The sequence below is a fragment of the Spermophilus citellus genome (genome assembly GCF_964194105.1).
Source record: "Spermophilus citellus genome assembly, chromosome: 2".
Classification (NCBI taxonomy): domain Eukaryota; kingdom Metazoa; phylum Chordata; class Mammalia; order Rodentia; family Sciuridae; genus Spermophilus; species Spermophilus citellus.
Window position 1 is genome coordinate 243,633,676 of NC_138183.1, and position 26,020 is coordinate 243,659,695.

General features: G+C 37.1%; 1 protein-coding gene and 1 pseudogene across 3 annotated transcripts in view; both read right to left on the reverse strand.

The window, feature by feature from the left end:
• Positions 1-3,914: 3,914 nt before the first annotated feature.
• The window catches only part of LOC308641179 (olfactory receptor 5B3-like), a gene marked incomplete at both ends in the record, with an annotated part of 39,745 nt that continues 17,639 nt past the window's right edge, over positions 3,915-26,020 (reverse strand). For both annotated transcript variants that reach the window (XM_081279489.1, XM_081279490.1), the window contains one exon: positions 3,915-3,977. In XM_081279489.1, coding sequence (XP_081135615.1) covers positions 3,915-3,977 — 63 coding nt within the window. The remainder of the gene's footprint in view (positions 3,978-26,020) is intronic.
• On the reverse strand, positions 3,982-4,856 carry LOC308635051 (olfactory receptor 5B17-like; annotated as a pseudogene). Its single transcript has one exon. The product of its transcript is annotated as an olfactory receptor 5B17-like (transcript).

Consider the following 26,020-nt stretch of genomic DNA (forward strand, 5'->3'; position numbering starts at 1 on the left):
GGGGCAGAGCACTTGCCTAGTATGTGTGAGCCCTGGGTTTGACCCCCAGCATGACTAAATAAATAAATAAAAGGAAGAAAAATTATGTTAAATAAAAATCAGACATAAAAGTTCACATACTGTATGGTTTCTTATATATGGCATATCCAAAATAAGTGAATCCATGGAGATTGCAGGTAGATTATTGGTTCACAAATTTAGGAGGAAGAGGGAGTGAGAAAGTTGTAAGTGAAAAAAAAACAACTTTGTAATTAGATACATGTGATGGTCATACGATATTATGAATGCACAACAAACTAATAAGTTGCAAACTAGTAAATTTTATTTGATGTAGATTCCATATAATTAAAAAAAAAGAGGAGAATCAGATAAATTATGTGAACAAAAGAGCAGAAAGTAATGTGACCAGAAGGCAGAAATTACATTGATGCAGATAAAACCCAGGAAAGGCTGGCAGGCACCCAAAACAAATGTGGGACAAATTATGTCACAAGGCTTGGTGGTACAAAATTCAAGTTGAGCTTTCTTCTGTGTCCAAAATTGTATCAATTTTATTTGTGCTAGCCATTTTATTTATGACTTGAGGATGTGTGAGTATTCCCAAATAAACAATTGTGTCACTAAACTGTGAAGGAGAAATACAACCGTGTTTCAATCATGTGTTCCCCATACTCTATCTTGTACCAACAGTGTGCAGATTTTCCTATGGCACCTATGAGCAGGAATGAAAATAAATAATACTATTTACATAGAGGCAAACTCCAAAGTGGCAGTGGTATGACCATAGAGGATTTTCTTGCTCATACATGTGGGAACTTACACAGAGGTTCAGTGACCCAGGGTCTTTCCACTTAGTGCCTTCATGCTCCCCCATGGTCTGGGCTTTCTCCATACAGCTGATGGGGAAGAAAACAAGCAGAGGATCATATGGTGCTGGTAGTGGTGGGTGTTCACAGGCCAATCTTGGAAGTGGCTTATGTGACTTGTGATCACATTTCACTTACAATAAGACAGTCATGTGGTCACGGTGAACTCAGAGAAATGAAGTCTAGCTGTGTGTTCCAGCTAAAAGGGAATATTTTAAAGGAAAATAACTGACCAGTCTTTTCCATTATATCACTTATGGTTACCAAATACCTATTTTACACTTCCTCCCAAACGGAAAACATATTATTCACCTTCACCATGGAGACAACCTAATTCCCAACTAATCACTGTGGAAGTCCAATGTCCAGGCTTTGGAAGTTTAGGTACTCTCAATGCCGCCCAGATATAGTTCCTGTGGTCCAATAACTTATGAACCAACACGAAAACTTTGCTCACTGTACATTCATACCTATTGTACAATATTGGGCCAGAGTAAGATAAATGGGGGAGGGGACCTCTCCCATTCATGAAGGACCATCATGAAACATGTATTGGTTAACTTTGAAATCTTGCTGAGTTGATATTACAAAGGCTCCTCCACCCTGGTGTTGGGAAATGGCTCTTGATAAGTCTGAATTTTTCTCGGGGAAAACACTGTTTTCTACTCTTTTCCATGAGTTTTAGTGAGGAGAGGATTTTAAAATCAAAGTCTTATTTATAGTACAGTGGCCAGGTGCAGCTATTGCTCACAAGGAGTTTCCATTCAATTTGAGAGACATAACTGAACCTAGAGTTGCATGTCAGTCTATGACTATGAAGAATGAAGCAGCCTGAGGGAAGGAGGCCCAGGCGAGGGTGTGACTGTCCTAGAAAGTAATTCAAGGAAGGTATCTGTGACCTGTCTGAAATGAGTGTGGGAGTACTCCAGACAGAGAAATCAGCGCTCAGTCAGGGGCATGTTGAAATTCTCCAGGAATAGAGAGGAATCAGAGGGAAGGTGGTATAGTGAAAAGGTAGAAGAGTGATAAGACAGAAGAAGGTGGCTCAACTGAAGTGTGATAAAGGTAATAAACTTTTTAAAGCATTTGCTGCTTAAAAAAAGAATAGCATTACTATTAACATCACAACATTTAAAAAAATAAAATTTGAGACAGTCTGGGGATGTGGCTCAATGTAGAGATCTTGCCTGGCATGTGTGATGTCCTGGATTTAATCTCCAACACTGCAAAATAATCAATACATTTTTAAAACGTGAGGAGTAAGTAATAATAAGGTTAAGGTAAGTAAAGACAATATTTTCTCCATATTTATTTTAATATCCCTGGACAATGCATGGCCACCATTTTTTAAACCAAATCCCTTACTTGATCTTGACCAAAAAATTAATTTATTAAATTGCTGTAATTATAACTCCATAAACCGTGTTAATGCAAATCTCATGGACTTCATTAAACAAACTTAATTTAAATTGTTACTATCTTTTTCTTTTTTTAATTGATTTTATTTTTTAAATACATGACGGCAGAATGCATTACAATTCTTATTATACATATAGAGCACAATTTTTCATATTTCTGTATATAAAGTACGTTCACACCAATTCATGTCTTCATACATGTACTTTTTTTGCATTACAATTCTTATTACACATAAATGCCACAATTTTTCATATCTCTGTACATAAAGTATGTTGACACCCAATTCGTGTCTTCATACATGTACTTTGGATAATGATGTCCATCACATACCACCATCCTTGCTAATCCCCTGCCCCCTCTTTTTCCCTCTCACCCCTCTGCCCTATGTAGAATTCATCTATTCCTCCCATGCTCTCACTCCCTACCCCACTATGAGTCAGCCTCCTTATATCAGAGAGAACATTCGGCATTTGTTTTTGGGGCTTGGATAACTTCACTTAGCATAATCTTCTTTAACTCCACCCATTTACCTGAAAATGCCATGATTTTGTTTTCTTTTATTGCTAAGTAATATTCCATTATGTATATATGCCACATTTCTTTTATCTATTCATCCACTGAAGGACATCTAGGTTGGCTCTACAGTTTAGCTATTGTGAATTGTGCTGCTATAAACATTGATGTGGCTGTGTCCCTGTAGTATGCTGTTTTAAGTCCTTTGGGTATAGTCTGAGAAGAGGGATAGCTGGGTCAAATGGTGGTTCCATTACCAGATTTCCAAGAAATCTCCACACTGCTTTCCATATTGGCTGCACCAATTTGGACAATGCATGGCCACCATTGTTTCAAACAACTTCTCAAGTAAAGAAAACTAACAAATTTGACAAAATTTTGTTTCAATTCCCCCTATGTGAAGGAAGTCAGATCCTAGTTTGGTGAAAATTTATACCTACTTTTTCTTCTAGTAGGCACCACAGGGTCTCTGTTCTAGTGCCTAAATCTCTGATCCACTTTGAGTTGAGTTTCACACAGCAAGAGAGAGAAAGGTTTAATTTTCATTTTGCTACATATGGATTTCTGGTTTTCCCAGTGCCATTTGTTGAATAGGCTATCTTTTTCCAGTGAATGTTTTTGGTGCCTTTGTCTAGGATGAACTAACTATATTTATGTGGGTTAGTCTCTGTGTCTTCTATTTTGTACTATTGGTCTATTTGTCTGTTTTGATGCCAACACCATGCCATTTTTGTTATTATGGTCTGTAATACAGTTTAAGTTCTGGTATTATGATGCATCCTGATTCACTCTTTTTGCTAAGAATTGCTTTGGCTATTTGGGGTCTCTTATTTTTTCCAATAAATTTCATGATTGCTTTTTCTACTTTTATGAAGAATCTCATGGGATTTTAATCATAATTGCATTAAATGCTTTTGGTAGTATGACCATTTTGACAATATTAATTCTGTCTATCCAAGAGCACGGGACATCTTTGCATCTTCTAAGGTCTTCTTCAATTTTTTTTCTTCAGTCTTTTGTAATTTTCATTGTAGAGGTCTATGGCAATACAAATTTGAGTTTTTGTCTTGAGTAAATAAAAGCAGGATGAGATATCTTATTGTGGATTCTACATAATTAAAAGACTAAACCTAGAGAATATTTTGCCTTCTCAACAACTTTTTTGAAAGCACTCTTGACCTCCTTGTTCCTCAGGCTGTAGACCATGGGGTTCAGCATGGGGATGACCATGGTGTAGAACACAGATGCAATTTTGTCTGTGTCCATGGAGCGGTTGGAATTTGGTTGCAAGTACATGATGATAACAGTCCCATAAAATATAGAAACTGCCATGAGGTGTGAGGCACAGGTAAATAAAGCCTTCTGGTATCCCTCACCTGAGTGCATCTTTAAAATGGTGGTAAATATGAACAAGTAAGAAACCAAGATAACAAGAAGTGCCAAAAAGATATTAAAACTTGAGATAAGAAAAATAATCAGTTCATTAAGGTGTTTATCAGAGCAAGCCAGAGTCATGACGGCTGGAATATCACAGAAAAAGTGATGGATCACATTCACACAGAAAGAGAGACAGAACATGTCTCTAATGTCAATAGCAGCAGTCAGAAAACCAAGGATGTAACAGCATACGGCCAGATAAGCACACACCCTTGTTGTCATGATGGTAGGGTAGTGTAGGGGTTGGCACACTGCTGCATAGCGGTCATAGGCCATTGCAGTCAAGAGGTAACTTTCCACAGTGGCTAGAAGTACAAAAAAGAACATCTGAGCAGCGCAAGCATTGTAGGAGATGACCTTGTCTTCCATCAGCAACCCAGCCATGACCTTGGGAGTGACTGTTGAAGAGTAACAAAAATCCACCAGAGACAGGTTACTAAGGAAAAAGTACATGGGGGTGTGGAGGCGTGAGTCCAGCAGGATCAACGTGATCATCCCCAGGTTCCCCACCAGAGTGATGAGGTAGACGAGAGTGAACATGATGAAGAGGGGAAGCTGCAGTTGTGGGGCGCTGGTCAGTCCCAGCAGGATGAACTCCCTCACGTCTGTGTTATTCTCCATGGGTGGTACTTTAGCAAAGAGAGCTAAAAGAGTACATTGATGAACAAAAGTCAGTCGACAAAAATTGAAACGTATAAGCATAGTTTAATTATATAAATAAAACTATAAGCATAATTTTATTATAACAAAAATTTTCTTTCAATATTCTGGCACCGATGGTACGGAATGACAATGCAATTTAGTGGATAACTTATCTGTGCAGCAATAGACTTATGAAGAAGCAGTATCTACTTGTTAAATTTCTCAACAGATTAACTAAATTGCAGGAAAGGAATGGGAGCTATCCAAGGTCACATGCTTAGAAGAAGTCTTTCTCTAGTTAGTTTAAGATCTTTTTAGTCTAACTGCTTGCACTTACGAAGTTCTCGCACATAAAGAACTGTGTACATATATGTGTATGTTCACTTAATCCTCTCATCAGTCCCACTGGATTGATTATTTATGCCTATGTATACTTGAAGTAACTTAGTAGCAAAGAAGATTAAAAAATTATTTATGATTACACACATATTAAAGGACAGACAGATCCAAGGTTTAAAACCAACCATAGTGGTTCCAAACTTATATGCTATTGGTGAATTTGAACTGATTTTTTAAAAATTTAAATTAATGTTTAAGTGATATATAAATATGTAGAATCATTACATATTGATGGGATAACATGGTGTTTTGATATGTTTTGTAATTTTGACATGTTGAATATATCTCATCAGTTATAAAGTGAATTTATTTTAATTTTATTAAGTTTACACTTAATCATTGTTTCTGTTGTAAGAAGCCTAATTATTGCATGGAAGAGAGATTCTCAAATTAATTCATGGTGAATGCAGTAGGGTTACTGCAGCATTAGAGACATGCACAGCCAGCAAAATTCTTTCTGAAGCTTGGTGTGGTGATGCATGCCTGTACTCCCAGCAGCTCGGGAAACTGAGGTAGGAGGATTGCCAGTTCAATGCCAGCCTCAGCAACTTAGCAAGGGCCTAAGCAACTCAGCCAGATCTTATCTCAATATAAAATATAAAAAGGGCTGGGGATGTGACTCGGTGGTTAAGCATCCCTGGGTTCAATCTTGAGCTACAAAAAAACCCAGTTAATTCTGAAGGAAAAATATAGTATCGTGTAAAATCCAGGGTTCTGAGAAAAGTGTATTTGCATCACATATCAGCTCTGTCCTCTATTCCCTGGGAGACATTGGTTCTTCAAGGGATCCTCAAAACCTCTCTTATTTAGTATATTCCTGGAGACCCACATTTTAGCTTGTGTTAAGAGTCCCCCTTGGATTCATCCTCATCCACATTGCTGTCAGTGCTAAGCTGGATCACAGACGTTTGGGGTTACAGGCTCACTGTTGGGGAGTCAACACTCTCACATTAGTTCTTGCCCAGGCATGATATTAAAATCTCTTCATTTGGAACTTCGAGAAGGATATCCATTCTTTTGTAACCACTATTTACTGCCTGCTTACTGGCTCCAAAACCCATCATTTTACATTTTGAGATTTAAATTGTTTGCCAATGACACAACTGCATTTGTAATACACACAAAAATGTAAGCTTCGATTGTATCATATGCATGTGTGTGTGTGTGTGTGTGTGTGTGTGTGTGTACATACACATTTCCTATGATTATTAATGTGTTCCCTTTAGGCCCCACTCCATAATCTAGAAAAACTTACCATCTCAAAATATTTAACTTAATCACATGTAAAAAGTCTCTTTTACCATGTAGGGCAACATACTTACATGTTTTAACAGTTGTAATGTAGATATTTCAATGGTCATTATTCAGGCTACAACAGTCTAATGAAATCAACATGTAGTAGGTAAATTATCTCAGCATTAAAGATTTAGGGGTGGGGGGTATACTTGGGATTGAACTCAGGGACACTCAACCACTAAGCCACATCCCAGCCGCCCTATTTTGTATTTTATTTAGAGACAGGGTCTCACTGAGTCACTTAGTGCCTCACTGTTCCTGAGGCTGGCTTTTAATTTACGATCCTCCTGTCTCAGCTTCCCAAGTCACTGGAATTACAGGTGTGCATCACCATGTCCAGCCATGTTAAAGATTTTGAAGCTGAGGCATTGTTACAGATCACAGAACCAATTTCTTTGCATATCTGCAAAGGAGATTCAGAAAGAAGTCTAAACCTGTCCCTGTTCACATACCTAAAATGAATTCATCTTCCAAGGCAGATGTACCCAGTTTAGTAACCGTTTAGACTTAAATGCTTATTTGAAATTTGTCTCATATAGATGATAATAGGCATCCAAGTGATAAATAATGGATACAGTTGGATAGCAGTGAGAGAGGAGGTAGTGTTTATGAAGAATACTTTCACAAACATATGAATGTAACTTCATTTACAGTTAAGGAAAACAGAAGATTTAAGAAGTTATATGCTTCTCTAAAATTCCAAACATAGTACAAGCTATTCAAGATACAAACCCATGTCTGGCTGATTGCTTTGGGTGTGCCTTAAGTCTCTGCCTGCCAGATTTACTAAGTGCACAATCAATGAAAGGGTGAGATTTCACTTAAAATGAAAAGGAGTATGGATCTTGGTAGTTTCATGAAGAATTTTCTGGTGTTTAAGAATGTGCTACTTCAGTGTACTGATGAGTTATCCTTTCAATGATAAGGAAAATATATTTAAGCAGAATGAATTTATCACCTGCTCAAGAAGAACATCATCTATCCTAGGTTCTGCTCTTCCTGTTAAGGATGGTAGTGTGCTGTTTTATAAATATCAATTGTATTATTTGTTGGGTAAAATATTCATTTTATTTGAATTCTCAGTTTATGTCAAGTTTTGAAATACAGTGTTCAGCTATATTTGAACTAAAACAACTCACATAATAGTTGTTCCATTATTTGCATCAATTTACATCTTTCACTAAAAATGTTTATTGAACATAAGTGCTTAGCTTACCTTGCAGGTTGATAAGAAGGGAAAAGCAAGCTTGTGCATCTGAAATCAGAAACTCATTCCTGGAAGAATAAATAAATAATATTGAAGAAAATCTTCCTCTCTCATGTATTGGTCAAAAGGATCCAAATTCACAAATAGCATCATAAGGGTGGTACTAGGAAGCCCATCTTTAAGTTTCATATCTACCATGGATTTGTTTACTCAGAAGAGTGAAATACCTTCTGCTGAGTTCAGTTTCCCTATTTGTGATTTAGAAATAACAAAATTACTCTCCCACGTACATCACAGAATTGTCTCTGTATAGCAAATTACTCTCCCACGTACATCACAGAATTGTCTCTGTATAGCAAATGAGGATGGGGTGTATGGTCTTAGGAACCACCCTTTCCACATGAACCAATACAGTTTTAATCTTAAGGCCACTTTCCCTGCCTGTGGTTGCAGATTAACTATGAATATTCAGTTTGGGGAGAGACTGCTATATAATAAGAAAATAGCATTTATTTCAATAAATTTTGCCCATAGGCTGTGTTCAGAGTTTAGTCTCTAAAATAATGTCATGTGGGGTCACTGTGGGATCTCAGGGCCTGACAAAAGGGAACCAGGTGAACCTGGTACAGATGTGGCTCTCTCAGGAGAGCCTCCCTCTGAGGTCCACCACTTCTCATCCTACCTGTGGAGGGAAGAAGCACTAAACTATGTGCAGGGACACGGTATCCTCTGTGGAATAGCACACACATGGATTTGCATTACTGATTGTTGCTGTTTTTTTTTCTCCCACTTTTTATCATGGTGCCATTTGATTATACCAGGAGTGGACTTGTTGAAACCATGTACATTTATTGTGACTAATAACATTTAAAATATCCTAAATTTTATGTTATTTTCTGTCACCATGACTTTTTAACTTTGTTTATGTCCTTTTTACTCTTTTAGGTGTTATGACTAAATATTAGACTACTTGAAATTTTAGGAGATTGATGAATAATATCCTCATTTTCCTTTTCTGAGTATACAATGACCAGGCAAATATAACCCAGCTGTCAGGGAGATGAGGATTAAAATTCGACCTAATCTTGTTAAATCTATTCAAAAATTTTCTTCATATGTATTTTTGGCAAGTGAGCTTCTTCTTTATTTTTTAATACTGAAGATTGGATCCAGGGGTTATTAACCACTAAGCCTCAGCCCCAGCCCTTTTTATTTATTTTTTTTATTTTGAGACAGGTTCTTGCTAAGTTGCTTAGGGCCTCACTAAGTTTCTAAGGCTGGCTTTGAACTGGTGATCCTTCTGCCTCAGCCTCCCTAGCTGCTAGAATTACAGATGGGTGCTACCGCATTGGGGCGGCAAGTAAGTTCTTTTCTGAGTTATCCTCCTGCATCCAAGACTATTGGTTGTCTATTCATAGACACTTAGCAAATGGTCTCCTTGTACCTGCAAATGCACATTTTGAATAAAATATTATGAGTCTGTAGTTCCTAAATTGAAGGCTTATTTTGATTCAAGAACACTAGTAGCAATATGTAAAACAGTGGATGTGTAACCGATGTGATGCTGCAATCTGTATACGGGGTGAAAATGGGAGTTCATAACCCACTTGAATCAAAGTGTGAAATATGATATGTCAAGAACTATGTAATGTTTTGAACAACCAACAATAAAAATTAAAAAAAAAGAATGTGATCAGCCCATGTATGGACCATCTCATTGCTCTGAAGGCAAGTGTCAATACATGTCAGAAGAAGTGGTGCTTACTTCCTCCTTTATGACTTTCATACCTTTTATTTATTTTTTCTTATCTCACTTACCTGGTAAGAATTTCCAGCACTATCTTCTGTGTTGAATAGAATTGGTAAGAAAGGAATCTTTATCATGTTCCTGATCTTAGAAGAAAAAGCTTTCAACTTTTCACCAGTGAGTATGATGTTACCTAGTGGCTTTTTATATATGGGTTTTATTAGTTTAAGGTATAATTTTTCTGTTAAGATTTTGATCATAAAGGATTTGAATTTTGTCAAATACTTTTGCTGCATTTATTGAGATGAGGTGATCATGGAGTTTTTTATCCTCTATTCTGTTCATATGACATTTAATATCTATTAATTTGAGCGTGATTAATTATCTTGCATCTCTGGGATGAATGTCACTTGATCATGGTGAATGATCCTTTAATGAGATGATGAATTCAGTATGCTAGTACCTTGTTAAGAATTTTTGCCAATATTTTCATCATTTTCTATTCTTATGAAGTCCTTTCTGCCTTGGATGTCAGTGCAATTACAATAGCTTGATGTACACACACACAAAAAAAATAGTTAGTTGTAGTAAAGCAAATGAACCTATCTATCATTCCACGTGACTATTCTTGTATGAAGAGACTGTCTAAAATCTACTCTTTTAGCAACAATTCCAAATACATTATTACAAACTATAGTCTTCATGTTGTACATTATATCACTAGAATTCTTCATTCCAATTATCTAAAAGTACATAGGTCCCTGTGGCTGTGAAACTCAGGTATCATCCACCTTACTTTCAGCCTGTGCCTCCAAAGGAATGCCACCACATTTCTTTTGGAAAGTGAACACAGGAAACACAGGACGGTGCCTTGAAACTTGTTGTTGGGATGGTAAAACACTGGGCAGGTCCTAATGGTCCCTATCACTAAGATCATATCCACAAAACTCCTGGACTGAACCCAATACAGGTGAAAAGCTGTGCACCGGTCTATTGAATTCTCGCTGCAGTCAGCATCAAACATGCTGGTTGCAGTAGTCTTAGTCCACAAGCCTACCTCTGCCTCTTGGTACTGACTCTATGCTCCACTGATCTCAATGGGCTATGGGCCTTAGTGTAAACCCATGATGTTGCAATAGTGGTCAGGAGACTGCCCACTCCATTTCTTATTTAAACCTATGCAGTACCACTGCATATGGTGAGAGCAATTGTTTTCTGGAGAGAAGAAAAGGGAGGTGGGGCCCAAGCCTGAAATATATATATTTACTCATTCAATTTTCAGACAACTTTGCATGTCATTCAGCATTGAGAATTTTTGGAGAATCATGACCTCCTTTAACACAAAATAAGTTGCTAAACCGAAACTTATAGCAACTAAAAACTGCAGACTCTGGTGGAAAATTCAAAAGTCCTATTTTAAGGAAACTGAAGACAGTATTGATCAAGAAAATAGAGAAGTGATTCAATGTTCTAAAAGAGAAATTTAACAGAGAAATAAAGTGTAAATCCAAATGGAAACTTCTGAGCTGAAAAGTACACTAAGCAAAATGAATATTGTAATAGAAGGTAACAATAACAGAATATAGCAAACAGAAGAAAGGTTCCATGGTCTAGAAAACAGACTGTGAAAATACATAGTCGAAACAAAGTGAAATAAAAGCACAAAGAGGAATGAAGAAAACTTATGGGAACATGGGAAAACATTAAAAGAACAAATATTCAGGTTATTGGTGTTCAAGAAGGGCTGGAGAAGGCCAAAGGGGGTAAATAGCTCATTGAAAAAAATTATAACAAACATTTCACAAACCTTAGAGAATTAAACAAATATCTTGTCAACAGAAGTTCAATGATCACCAATAGATTTATCTCAACCAAGTCTACTTCCAAATGTAACATAATTAAAACCTCAAAGTTTAAAGATAGTGCTCTCAAAGCAACAAGAAATAAAGGAACATATAATACATAAATTTGTTCCAATTTGTTTGACAGCAAGTTTTTCAGGAGAAAACTTACATACAGGCCAGGAGAGAATAACATGAGATTTTCATGAACTGAAGGAAAAAAAAAACTGCTAGTTAGAAATACTGTATCAAGCAAATCTATGGAGAGATACAAAATTGGCCAAATTATGCTACATACATATATGAATATACCACAATAAAGTAAAGCACTGATTAGAAAAAACAGTAAATAAAGAGAAGGAAGACCAGTAGAAGAAGGTCAAGAGAGGGAGAGACAAGGAGAGGGAAAGAGGAAGTACTGGGTACTGAAGTGGAGCAAATTATACTCCATGCAATTATGATTTTATCCAAATGAAACCCATTATTGTATGTAACTATAATGTACCAAAAAAAAAAAAACCCATAAAAGTGGAGCGATAAAGACATTTCCAGACAAACAAGAGCTTTGATAATTTATAACCATCAGATCTGTTCCACAAAAACTGCTAAAAGAAATTCTTCAAGCTGAAAGAAAGGGATGTTAACAAATAAGAAGAAATTATTAGATAGTCTAAAACTCATTAGGAACATATCATAATGATTCCCACTAATATGTGTAATTAGAATGCATCAATAAAACATGTAAAAATAAATTTATTTCTACAAAAGGAAAACTCACTAGAAAGATTCAGAATGACCTAATAGTTTAAACACAGTATATAAATCATGCATATCTTTAGAATTAAGTTTAAAAAACAAAATTAAAAGTAATAAAACCCCATGATTATAGAAAGACAACATAAGAAGAGTAGAACAGGGCATCAAAAGTTCAAAATGTAAAGAATGGAGTACAAGTGTGAAGCTTTTATTTTATTTTAAAAATTTTTAAAATTTTTTTTAAAATATATTTTTAGTTGGACACAATACCTTTATTTTATTTATTTATTTTATGTGGTGCTGAGGATTGAACCCAGCACCTTGCACATGTCAGGCAAGTGCTCTACCGCTGAGCTACAAACCCTCACTAATGAAAGCTTTTATTAGTAATTTTAAGTTTTTTTCTTTTCTTCTTTTTATGTCTAATGCTAAACTTCTATTATTTCAAAATACTTTGTGTATCAAAAGATATTTAATGTAAGCCTCATGGTGGGAAAATCTATGATAGACACAGCAAAAATAAAAAGCCAGCAATCCAAATATTCTTAGAGAAAATCACTGAATCTCAAAGAAAAATTATAATCACAGTGAAAAATCACCTCAGTCAGGTTCAAATAGTTACTTTCAAAAAACATTAAGGATAACAAATACTGCTGGGGCTGTGGAGAGAAAGCAACCCTTGCACACAACTGGCGAAACATAAATTAGCACTGCCATCATAGAAAACAGAATGGAAGTGTTATGCTCGAATTTGGGACTCCCAAAAGACCACCAGAGACCAAGATCCATGTAAGCAGCAAAGAGGTGTTTATTTCAACCTAGCTCGGTCCTCTGCGCACACAGCAACTGGTGATGCTGAGAGGCCCAGAGCCCAGGGTTTGTCTTCTTTGGGGAAGGCAGGGACCCCACATACATCATAGCATCTCTTAGCAAATCATTACACACTGCGGGAAAATCATAAAACAACTCTAAAACATGATTAGCACATTCACTGGCAGGAACAAGTTGGGTAGGGGTGATTGGTTACTACAAGAGGGGGATTCGTTTGAACTGACTGGTTTAGGCCACGAGGGGCGTAGGTGCTAAACTACATGGTTTCCCAACATGTTATCAACCACCATAAACTACTGGGAGGGTCATCTGGCATCCCAGATATTTCTCTGTCTCATGCTGATTGGTGGCTGCTAGGGGGTTGCTATGGGTCCCCACCTAGCCTGACTGAGTCAGGGACACCTGGTGCAGCAGATCTCTCCTGTTATTTGTAGATAAACAACTCAGCAGGGTGGGTATGTGCCTAGGAGTGCTCTGTGGGTCTTTCCAAGTACAAGGGTCACACCCCCTTTCTTGGACAGGCTTTGCTCTGAGGTAGAGGCTGGTTTTTCAGAAGTTTCTCGAAAAATTTAAACAATTCAACAATCTCACTTTCAGGTGTGTGTACAAATGAAATACAATCTGAATGTTAAAGAGACCTCTTCTCTCCTTTGTTTATTGCAGTACAACTCACCACAACCAAGGAATGAGAATTACTTAATGTCCATCCACTGATGACTGGATAAAGTAAATGGATACATACACAATAAACTTCTATTTGTCTATAGGAAAGAATGACATCCTGCGATTAATAATAACACCATTGGAAATGGAGATCATGATATTGAGTGAAACAAATCAGACAGAAAGAAGTTACCATGATGTCACTCATATGTGGAATTTAAAAACAAGTCTCATATAAATTGTTAGTAGTATAGTGTTTATCAGAGGTTATGGTGAGTAGAGAAAGAGGGGTACTATGTAATAATTAGGAGAAATAACTTCTGGTGCTCAATTGCATAGTAGGATGACTCTAGATTATGACCAAGTGATGAGTATATATTTTTAACAGTTACTAGATAGATTTGAGTTTTTCCCATAAAGAAATGATAAATGTGTGAGAAGGTAGATATGTTTACCATAATTTGAATATTACACAAAAATACACATGTATCAAAACATCACAGGGTACCCCACTATTATGTAGGACTCCAGAGAGTCCCACACACATCCACCTCTTGACTTTGGACTGGCAGTAGGGTCACATCAGACTTTCAAGTCCCCACTGCCATGGCAACTCTGGGTTATCTTGGCCCATGCTGACTAGTTCTAATTGGATTCTTAATCATACATTCTTAGAGATTTTATTGTTAGGAGAAACTATCCTTACCTTCCAGAATCTGATCTATGAAAGTGTCACAAAATTTTCTCCCTTCAAAGCAACTTGGGTTTCTCATCAATGTTATTTCCTGCCTGCATTTCCTTGCAGATAACAGGTAGTTTGGTGAGGAATGTGGCATATCCTGTCCATTTAGGCTAGACAGGGATGGTAGGCAATTTGCTTTTAGGCAAAGATAGCACTTGGGGGTCAGCACTGTATGACCATTTTATAGAATTGTTCTCTCAACCCTGTGTTTCCACCATCTTCAAGTTTATTGTCATAATCAGGAGCAGAAATCAGATCTCAGAGATTGAGAAAGCTTGCAGTTTGGCTGGAAAACTGTGAGTAAACCTGGGAGGAAGGAATGTGTGGTTGGTTGTTAAAGACTTTACATCCACTAAGGAAACACTAAAGACTCTGCCAAGAGACAATAGAAAAGATGCCTTGAGGGTACTTCAGGAATTAACATCTCAGGCTCAAAGGCATAAAAGTAAAAATTCCTTTGAGAAGAGACCAGTGGGACACCCTGCCTGCACAGAGGGGTGAAGAGAGTTGTTTCACTGTGCCCAGCCACCCAGGCACTTGGAGGCTGATGCAGCCATGATCCTTGGAGCTTGACTACTGCTCCAGATGGAGACAGAACTTGGCATGTGTAAGGATGGCTTTAGGCCTTAGCCTAAGCAACTCCATTTTAAAATAAACCTTCAGTCTCACCAGGCAAACCCATAGAGCCCTCCAATATGCCATCAGGCATAGCCTGATAAAAGCAAGTCACTTTCCACAAACCTGGTAAGAGTCAGGGTAAAGTCACAGGTCATTTGTCATAACCCTGATAAGAGTCAGAACCCTGATATCAGGACAGAAATCACCAAAGCACATGTCCTGACTCTAAGATGTAAGATGTCACCAAGAAACCTGGTAACAGCCGATAGGGACCCAGAGGAAGAGCAAAAACTCCCCAAATTTAGTATAAATGATGGAGCAAATGAACAGACATTCAGCCAGGCGACACTGATGCACACACTCCAGAGAGCCTGATGAGGACCTGGACGGACATCCCAACTCTTCTCATCAGCTGCCTGATCCTCTGCGTTGTCCTCACCACTCTCAAACTCTACAGCAGCCTCTTGACCTTGGTGAGGACAGAGATGTCTCCTTATGACTATTCCTCAGCCAGCTGTCAACTCCACCCCAGGAGAAGCCTCTATTGGTTCTTGACCCGATCACTGTGGTCTGAGTGAGTGTACATCTGCTGGACTTAAGATCTAAGACTCGAGATTCTAGATCTGGCACTTAAGCTTGGCACGCAGAGGGAATGTCTGTAATAGGTCTGTCATGATTGAGTGTGTTTGCAGTGCTTAGAGTTAACTTAGAATTGATTATGTCCATCGCAGTGCCCAGCATTAAGGATTATCATTTCCTTGATTAGGAACCTATAGTGTGAAATTGTGTGAGTGAATAAAGCATTGGAAAGGGCACTAGCGCATGGACATTCTTTATCTCTCCCCTCAACAGCAGATGTCGCACTTTTGCCTGTGGCGACAGCGTGGTACTGGTTCTGCAAGAATGAAGAATGCTGGAGTTAGGGGGTCATGGAGGTTTCCACCAAGATTTCAAAGGAAAGCCTTGAAGGCCAGGCAAAATGCTGCAGCATCAGAGTCCCTGCAGGCTGCCCCTGAAAGTGCAATGTGGAGATATCAAAAGGAAGTCCAAGTTGCAATGGAGACCCCAAGATTAAGACATACCAGTAATGTGGGAAATCTGCTAAGGATAGCTGCAGGAATCGAACACAGACAAGCCAAGAGAGACACTATGTGGGGTACAGCCAGCAAAGCCACAGATGCAGAGCTACACAAGCCATTTGGAGAGAACATCAGGATGCCATGTGCCCCAGGTGCTCCACTTGGAGCTACAGGACTTGTTTGCCCAGCAGGGACTAAGTGCATTTTGCCTTGTGAGATGGTCATGAGTTTTTGGGGGCCAGGGAAGAAATGTCACGATTTAAATGTTAGGTGTCCCCAAAAAGCTCATGTGTGAGACAATGCAAGAAAGTTTAGAGGTGAAATGATTGGGTTATGAGAGCCTTAACCTAATCAGTGAATTAATCTCCTAATAGGGATTAACTGAGTGTTGATTAAAGGCAGAAAGGAATGGCTTGCGAAGAGGATCTTTGGGAGATGGTATGCTTTAGGTATAGATATTTTGTCTGTCCTTGGAGAGAGGAACATTCTCTGCTTCCTGGTGAGATGTTACCAGTTGCTTTTCTCTGCCCCACACTTCCGCCATGGTGTTCTGCTTCCCCTGGAGCTCCAAAGAATGGAGTCAGCCATCTATGGACTAACACCCCTGAGATGCTGAATCCCAAATAAACTTTTCTTCCTCTAATTGTCAGGTCTTTTAATCACAGCCGTGAAAAAGCTAACTTAAACAATCTGTTTGATACATTAATTTCTCCGGTAAAAACTTAAAAAGAGAAAGCCTCAAATATAAACAAGAAGATAGGAAAATAAACCAACAGAAGACATTCTAAATAACCGGAATAAAATTACCAAAATTATGGGAATAGGTCTTTAATATCAACAACAACTTTGAATGTAAACAAACTGAATTCCCCAGTTAAAGATGGTGTAATGTGATAGATATCATTATCCAAAGTACATGTATGAAGACATGAATTGGTGTCAACATACTTTATATACAACCAGAGATATGAAAAATTGTGCTGTATATATATAATAAGAATTGTAATGCAAAAAAAAGATGCAACCTTGATAAATTAATAAAAATTGTGCCTCAACAACATACTGCCTACAGGAAGCTCATTTTATCGATAAAGATGCACACAGATTGATTGTGAAGGGATTACAAAAGATGTTCCATGAAAATGGAAACTGAAAGTGAGAAGTGATTATTATTTACATCAGATAAAATAGACTTTAAGTAATAAACCATAAAGAGACAAGGTCACTAAATAATGATCAAAGGATCACTGCAAGAAAATGTTATAAATATTGTATTTTTATATTCAGCTAATTTTGGAGTATCTAATTTCATTTAGCAAATATTATTAAATATAAAGGGAGAGATAAGCAATAATACAATATTAGTAGGGGGCTTTAACACTACACTTTATCAACAGAATGATCATTCAGACAAAAAAATCAACAAAGTAACAAAGAAACACCAGTGTTAACCTGAACTATACCATATGCTGTACTGAATGAACTTAACAGAAATTTATAGAATATTCTTTTCTAACAATAGCAGAATACATATTCTCCTCATCAGCACACAGAACATCTCTAAAAAAGACTTATATGGAGCCATAAAAATTGAAACAAATGGGAATGGAAACACAGTATAGACAAACTTATGGGATATAGCAAAAAAAACTTTTATAAGAAAACCTAATGCTATATCTAGAGGAACTAGAAAATCAAACAAACAAACTCAGACTTACTGGAAGGAAATAAAGACAAACAACAGCAAAACCAACAACACAGATACAAACAAACAAACAAAATCAATGAAATGAAGAGAGCCATTTTTCAAAGTTAAAGAAAGTTGACAAAACTTTAATTAGGTTAATAGAGTAGAAAAGAGAACATTGCAACTGACATTGAATGAATGTCATCTGAGGGTCTGAATGAATGTATTCCAAATGAATGAAATCCAAGATAAAAAAGAGAACATTACAACTGACATTACAGAAATATAAAACATTAATATTGATATTATGCCAATAAATTGAAAGTCCTAGTAGAAATGGATCAATTTATGGATACCTATAACTAGGAAAGACATAGAAAACCTAAACAGTTCAAGAATCAGTCATGAGATTAAATCTTTAATAAAATACTTCCCCAAAATGAAAAGCCCAGGACTGGATGACTTTGATGATAGTTTCTATTAGAATTTTCAAGAAGAAATAACATAAATTCTCAAACTATTCCAAAAGATTGAAAGAGAGGAAACTTTCAGTCAATGAAGCCAGCCTTATCCTTTTGCCCAAATCAGATGTTAACAGCACAACAACCAAAAAGAAAACTATAGACTGGTATGCCTAATGAACAGTGATGAAAAAATTCTAAGTAAAATACTAGAAAATCCAATGGCAAAAGAATTGTTCAGTCTGAACAAAGGGGATTTATCTAGGGATACAATGATGGGTCAAGAGATGCAAATAAGAAATGTGACACATTATGTCAACAGAGTGAGAGTAAAACATCATGTAATCATCTCACTAGATGCATGAAAAGCATTTGATAAAATTCAATATCATTTGTGATAAAAATTCTACAGTTGGGAATAGAAGGAACATATGTGAACATAACAAAGGCATTAACACATCATACTAAATGGGAAATTTGCAAGTATTTTTCTCTAAAATCTGGAAAAAGACAAAGGATGTCCACATTCACCACTCTTACTCGACATAGTTCTAGAAGTCATAGAGAAATTAGGCAAGAGAAAAAATGTAAAGCATGCATTTATTAACAGAGGAAGTAAAATTATTCCTGAAGATATCATGATTCTATGTATGTAGAAAAACTTGAAGGGTCCATCAAAACACTATTAGAATTGATAAATTATGTAGTAAAGTAACAGGATACATAATAGCAGGCTTCATTGTGACTTATTCATGTATGCACATAATTTGCTTCATTCATTCCACAGTACTTCCTTCACCTCTCCCTTCCTCCTTCTCCCCATCTACTCGACTACTCCCCATTTTACATATATTTAATTGCTATATTATAATCATACATTCAAGTGGGATTCATTGTGCTGTACTCATACATGCATATAGTCAAATTTGGTTAATTTTATCTTCCTTCCCTATGTTCATATCTTTCCCTTGATCCTCTACCCTTACTCTACTGACCTCCTTTCTATATTCATGAGATCTCACTTCCCCTCCCCCACTTTTGTCTCTAACATCCACAAACAAGAGAAAACATTAGACCTTTGACCTTCTGAATTTGGTTTATTTTACTTAGCATAATGTTTTCCAGTTCTATCCATTTACCAACAAATGACATTATTTCAATCTTTATGACTGAGTAAAATTCCATTGTATATTATACCACATTTTCTTTTTTTTTTATATTTTATTGTTGGTTGTTCAAAACATTACATAGTTCTTAATATACCATATTTCACAGATTGATTCAAGTGGGTTATGAACACCCATTTTTACCCCGTATACAGATTGCTGTGTCACATCAGTTACATTTCCATTGATTTACAAATTGCCTTTCTAGTGACTGATGTATTCTGCTGTCTATCCCATTCTCCACTATCCCCCCTCCCCTCCCCTGCCCTCCCCTCCCCTCCCCTTCTCTCTCTCCACCCGCTCTACTATAAATCGTTTCTTCCACTTATATAATTTTTCTCCTACCCCTCCTTTCCTCTTATATGTAATTGTGTATAACCCTGAGGCTCACCTTCCAATTCCATGCAAATTCCCTTCTCTCTCCCTTTCCCTCCCGCCTATCATCCCTGTTTAATGTTAATCTTCTTCTCAAGTTCTTCATCTCTACCCTGTCCTTGGTTACTGCCCTTATATCAAAGAAGACATTTGGCATTTGTTTTTTAAGGATTGGCTAGCTTCACTTAGCATAATCTGCTCTAATGCCATCCATTTCCCTCCAAATTCTATGATTTTGTCATTTCTTATTGCAGAGTAATACTCCATTGTGTATAAATGCCACATTTTTTTAATCCATTCATCTATTGAAGGGCTTCTAGGTTGGTTCCACAATCTTGCTATCATGAATTGTGCTGCTATGAACATCGATGTAGCAGTGTCCCTGTAGCATGCTCTTGTTAGGTCTTTAGGGAATAGACCGAGAAGGGGAATAGCTGGGTCAAATGGTGGTTCCATTCCCAGCTTTCCAAGAAATCTCCATACTGCTTTCCAAATTGGCTGCACCAATTTGCAGTCCCAGCAACAATGAACAAGTGTACCCATTTCCCCGCATCCTCGCCAGCACTTGTTGTTGTTTGACTTCATAGTGGCTGCCAATCTTACTGGAGTGAGATGGTATCTTAGGGTGGTTTTGATTTGCATTTCTCTGACTGCTAGCGATGGTGAGCATTTTTTCATGTACTTATTAATTGATTGTATGTCCTCCTCTGAGAAGTGTCTGTTCAGGTCCTTGGCCCATTTGTTGATTGGGTTATTTGTTATCTTATTATCTAATTTTTTGAGTTCTTTGTATACTCTGGATATTAGGGCTCTATCTGAAGTGTGTGGAGTAAAGATTTGTTCCCAGGATGTAGGCTCCCTGTTTATCTCTCTTATTGTTTCTTTTGTTGAGAGAAAACTTTTTAGTTTGAGTAAGTCACATTTGTTGATTCTAGTTGTTAACTCTTGCGCTATGGGTGTCCTATTGAGGAATTTGGAGCCCGACCCCACAGTATGTAAATCATAGCCGACTTTTTCTTCTATCAGACGCCGTGTCTCTGATTTAATATCGAGCTCCTTGATCCATTTTGAGTTAACTTTTGTGCATGGCGAGAGAAAGGGATTCAGTTTCATTTTGATGCAAATGGATTTCCAGTTTTCCCAGCACCATTTGTTGAAGATGCTATCCTTCCTCCATTGCATGCTTTTAGCCCCTTTATCAAATATAAGATAGTTGTAGTCTTGTGGATTGGTTACTGTGTCTTCTATTCTGTACCATTGGTCCACTCGCCTGTTTTGGTACCAGTACCATGCTGTTATAGACTTAAAAATAAGAACCATATGATCATCTCGATAGATGCAGAAAAAGCATTCGACAAAGTACAGCATCCCTTTATGTTCAAAACTCTAGAAAAATTAGGGATAACAGGATCATACCTCAACATTGTAAAAGCAATCTATGATAAGTCACAGGCCAGCATCATTCTGAATGGAGAAAAATTGAAGGCATTCCCTCTAAGATCTGGTACAAGACAGGGATGCCCTCTCTCACCACTTCTGTTCAACATAGTCCTCGAAACACTGGCCAGAGCAATTAGACAGTCGAAAGAAATTAAAGGCATAAAAATAGGAAAAGAAGAACTTAAATTATCACTATTTGCAGACGATATGATTCTATACCTAGCAGACCCAAAAGGGTCTACAAAGAAACTATTAGAGTTAATAAATGAATTCAGCAAAGTGGCAGGATATAAACTCAACACGCATAAATCAAATGCATTCCTGTATATCAGCGACAAATCCTCTGAAACGGAAATGAGGACAACTACTCCATTCACAATATCCCCCCCAAAAATAAAATACTTGGGAATCAACCTAACAAAAGAGGTGAAAGACCTATACAATGAAAACTACAGAACCCTAAAGAGAGATATAGAAGAAGACCTCAGAAGATGGAAAAATATACCCTGTGCATGGATAGGCAGAACTAACATCATCAAAATGGCGATATTACCAAAAGTTCTCTATAAGTTCAATGCTATCCCAATCAAAATCCCAACAGCATTTCTTGTAGAAATAGATAAAACAATCATGAAATTCATATGGAATAATAAAAGACCCAGAATAGCAAAAACAATGCTAAGCAGGAAGTGTGAATCAGGCGATATAGCGATACCACATTTTCTTTACCCATTCATCTGTTGATGGACACCTAGGTTGGTTCCATAACTTGGCTATTGTGAATTGAGCTGTGATAAACATTTGTTGTAATGCATTTGTTGCTGTAGCATGCTGAAGTCAGCATTTTGTATAAATATGGAGGAATGGAATGACCATTATTTATAATTATAATGAACTATTAAAAATAAGAAAGTTAAAGAAAAGATATTGTTATTTATTAATTGTTTTGATCCTTGCCATTAACATTTTCATTCTCTCTCCTCATCTAGTGGCTGAAAATGTCTGCCTTTGTTCACTTGACTAATGGTATAATTTTTGTTTCTATAGTCATAACATTTTAAAGTAAATTTTATTAAATTTGAACTGGGTGTTAAAATAGCAGAATACAAAATCAATACTAAAAATCATCAGCATTTTTATAAGACAATAACCAACTTACTGACAATCATGAAAGTAATAGCTACAAAAAATACACAGCTACTATGGAAAACAGTACTATAGTTTCTTGAAAGATTAAGAATGGCACCACTACATGACTTAGCCATACCACTCCTCTATATTTATTCTAAAGAATTGAAGTCAGCATACTATGAATAAGCATTTCTATCCTCACTTACAGCAGTGCAGGATACAACCGTTCACAGTAGCCAGCTCATGGAACCAGCCAAGGTGTCTTGTCAACAAATGAATACATAAAGAAAATGTATACATAGTAGAATATTACTCAACCATAAATAAAAATATGATTTGCAGGAAAATGACTAGAACTGGAAAGTATTATGTTAATAAAAATAAAGCAGACTCACAAAATTAAAGGTCATAGTTTTCTCTCATGTAAAAGCTAGAGAGAGAAAAAAAAGAAAAACGGATTTCATGAAAATATAAAGGAGAGTAGTAGCATAGAGAAAGAGAGTCAGGGGGATGGAGCAGAGGAGGACAGAGGATGATGCAAGGAGTAAGTTGTAACGTTCTACCTCATAGTGACTGGGGGTGACTATAGTTCACATAACCTGTTATGAGCAAGTGGAAGAGAGAACTCAAAGGCTTCAAACACGGAGAAATTATAAGGAGATCAAAGTGATAGTTACCCTCCTTTTATCAGTACACACTGTGCACATGTACTGAGATAGCAGACTGTACGATATAAATGCATACAATTATTACATAATGTCAGTTTGCATACTATCATGTATATTTCTCTTTTTGGCATCTAAAATTTTTGTGTTTGTACTGTTTTTAAAGAGCATTTACAATAATATGACCCAATAGGAAAAGATATTAAATGAATTTCTCAAAGATTAGTGTGATTCTTTGGTCTCTTATTGTCCAATTTTCAGCCATTCGATATTTGAATATTTATTTTCTCTGTTATCTCTATTCCTCTTTATGGATTTCATAAAATGATATGTTGAAATTGTTCAATTTGCTCTACCTCAAAATTACTTCCCTTTTCTTTTCTTGTGCTCTCTAAGCTGCATTTTCAATATTTTAAAATTCTAACCTCTATATTGAAATTCTAATTATGAATTCAATTTTGATTCATCCAATATTCATTCTACTCACATAAAGGACGTTGTAAATTGTTATTATATCTCTTATTTCCAAGTTTTCTCAATGGGTTACCTTTTCACATTTTGTGTTACTTATTATTAAATATTTTTCTTTCATTTATGTCTGCCTTTTATTAACACATAATAACTGCACATACCTATGGGGTATAGATTCTGTTTTAACATGTTACATTATGTATTATCAAATCAGGATGTTCAGCATATTCATCATCTTATACATTAATCATTTCTTTGCAGTGAGAAAATTCACAGTATTCTCTTTTAGGTATTTTGAAATACACAACTATAAATCACCATTCTATGTGACATAGTTCCCCCTATCTAACTGTCACTTTGGGCTCACTAACCAACATTTCCCTGCATCTCTCTTCCTCTATTCTTTCAGTTTCTGGTAAATACAATTCTACTCTGTTCTGAGATCTGATTTTATTATTTTTAAAAAATATTTCATAGATGGGGGCCAGGGTTGTGGCTCAGTGGTAGAACGCTTGTCTAGCATGCATGAGGCACTGGGTTCAATCCCGAAAACCACATAAAAATAAACAAATAAAATAAAGGTATTGTGTGTATCTACTAAATATACTCTTTTAGCAACAATTCCAAATACATTATTACAAACTATAGTTTTCATGTTGTACATTACATCACTAGAATTCTTATAGATTCCATCATATAGTACCTGGTATCTTTCACTTAATATTTTGTCCTCAAGTTTCCCTCATAGTGCTTAAATGACAGGACCTCCGTCTTTTTTATTGCTGAATAGTATTCTAGTGTGTACATCCAGTCATGTTCCACACAATAACATTTAAGTAGATTACAGATTGAACATATGATGGTGGCCCAGTAAGGTAATAATTGATCTGGAAAGTGCTTATTGTGTGGTGATATAGCTTTTATAACATTTTAGTGCAAAATATTACTACTTGGTGATGCTGGTCTAACCAAAACTACTGTTCTTCCAGTCATATAAAAGTAGAGCACATACAATTATGTACAGAACATGATACTTGACAATGGTAATAATGACTGTTACTAGATTATATATTTACCATATTTTAATCATCACTTTAGAGTGTGTTCCTTGAAATTATTAAAATAAATTGCTAGCTATAAAATGGCATGCCCTGTTATGACAGCATCAGCCTCAAAATCTGTTTACTGTGTCTCCTAATTTCACTTATAAGCCACATCATGTGGTTTATGTAGACCATCCAGGTTTGTATATGTACTCTAGGATAGTCACACAATGATCAAATCACCTAATGACATATGTCTCAGAAAGCTACCTTGTCCTTAAGTGATCTATGACTGTGTATCACATTTACATAATCTATTCATCTGTTAATGGGCACTTGTTGACCCCACAAAGTGACCACCTATGGGATGGGAGAAAATATTTTAAAAAACCACACATCTGATAAAGTAGAGTGTACTAAATAGAATGTACAAGAAATTCAAGCAATTCAATAGCAAAAACAAAAACAAAACAACAACAAAAAAAAAGAAAAAGAAAAAAAAACCCACCACAAACCAAAAAACAAAAACAAAAACTAATAAGAAATAAGCAACAGACCTGAATAGGCACCTCTCAAAAAAATGACATAAATGGCCAACAGGCATAAGAAAAAAATGCTTAGCATTGCTAATCATTAGGGAAAAATGCTCATCAAAATCATAGTGAGAGATCATCACACTCCACTAAGTACTGTTATTACCAAAAGATTAATAAATAGTGCTGCAGAGAAAAGTAGACACTTGTACAGTGCTGGGGATGTAAATTTGTACAGCCATATGAAGGAAATATAGCAGTTCCTTAAATAATTAAAAGTAGAACTACTATGTGAACAAGCGATTCCCCTACTGGGTTGGTTTAATCAGCTTTTTCCTTGCTGTGACCAAAAGACCTGATGAACAGTTGCAGAAGAGAAAAGGTTTATTTTGTGGCTCCCAGCTTCAGAGGTATGAGTCCATAGGTTCAGAAGTGAGTCCATAGGTGGCCAGCTCCATTCCCCCTGGGGCTCCAGGTGAGGCACTATATCATAGTGGAAGACTGTGGTGGAGGAAAGCAGTTGGGAGCATGGCACCAAGAAGGAGAGGGAGAGGGAGAGGGAGAGGGAGAGGGAGAGGGAGAGGGAGAGGGAGAGGGAGAGGGAGAGGGAGAGGGAGAGGGAGAGGGAGAGGGAGAGGGAGAGGGAGAGGGAGAGGGAGAGGGAGAGGGAGAGGGAGAGGGAGAGGGAGAGGGAGAGGGAGAGGGAGAGGGAGAGGGAGAGGGAGAGGGAGAGGGAGAGGGAGAGGGAGAGGGAGAGGGAGAGGGAGAGGGAGAGGGAGAGGGAGAGGGAGAGGGAGAGGGAGAGGGAGAGGGAGAGGGAGAGGGAGAGGGAGAGGGAGAGGGAGAGGGAGAGGGAGAGGGAGAGGGAGAGGGAGAGGGAGAGGGAGAGGGAGAGGGAACTCTGCTCAATAAAAGACAAACTACATACCCCAAAGGCACGTCCCTCCACCCCCCTCCAGCCATACCCTACCTGCCTATAGTAACCACCAAGT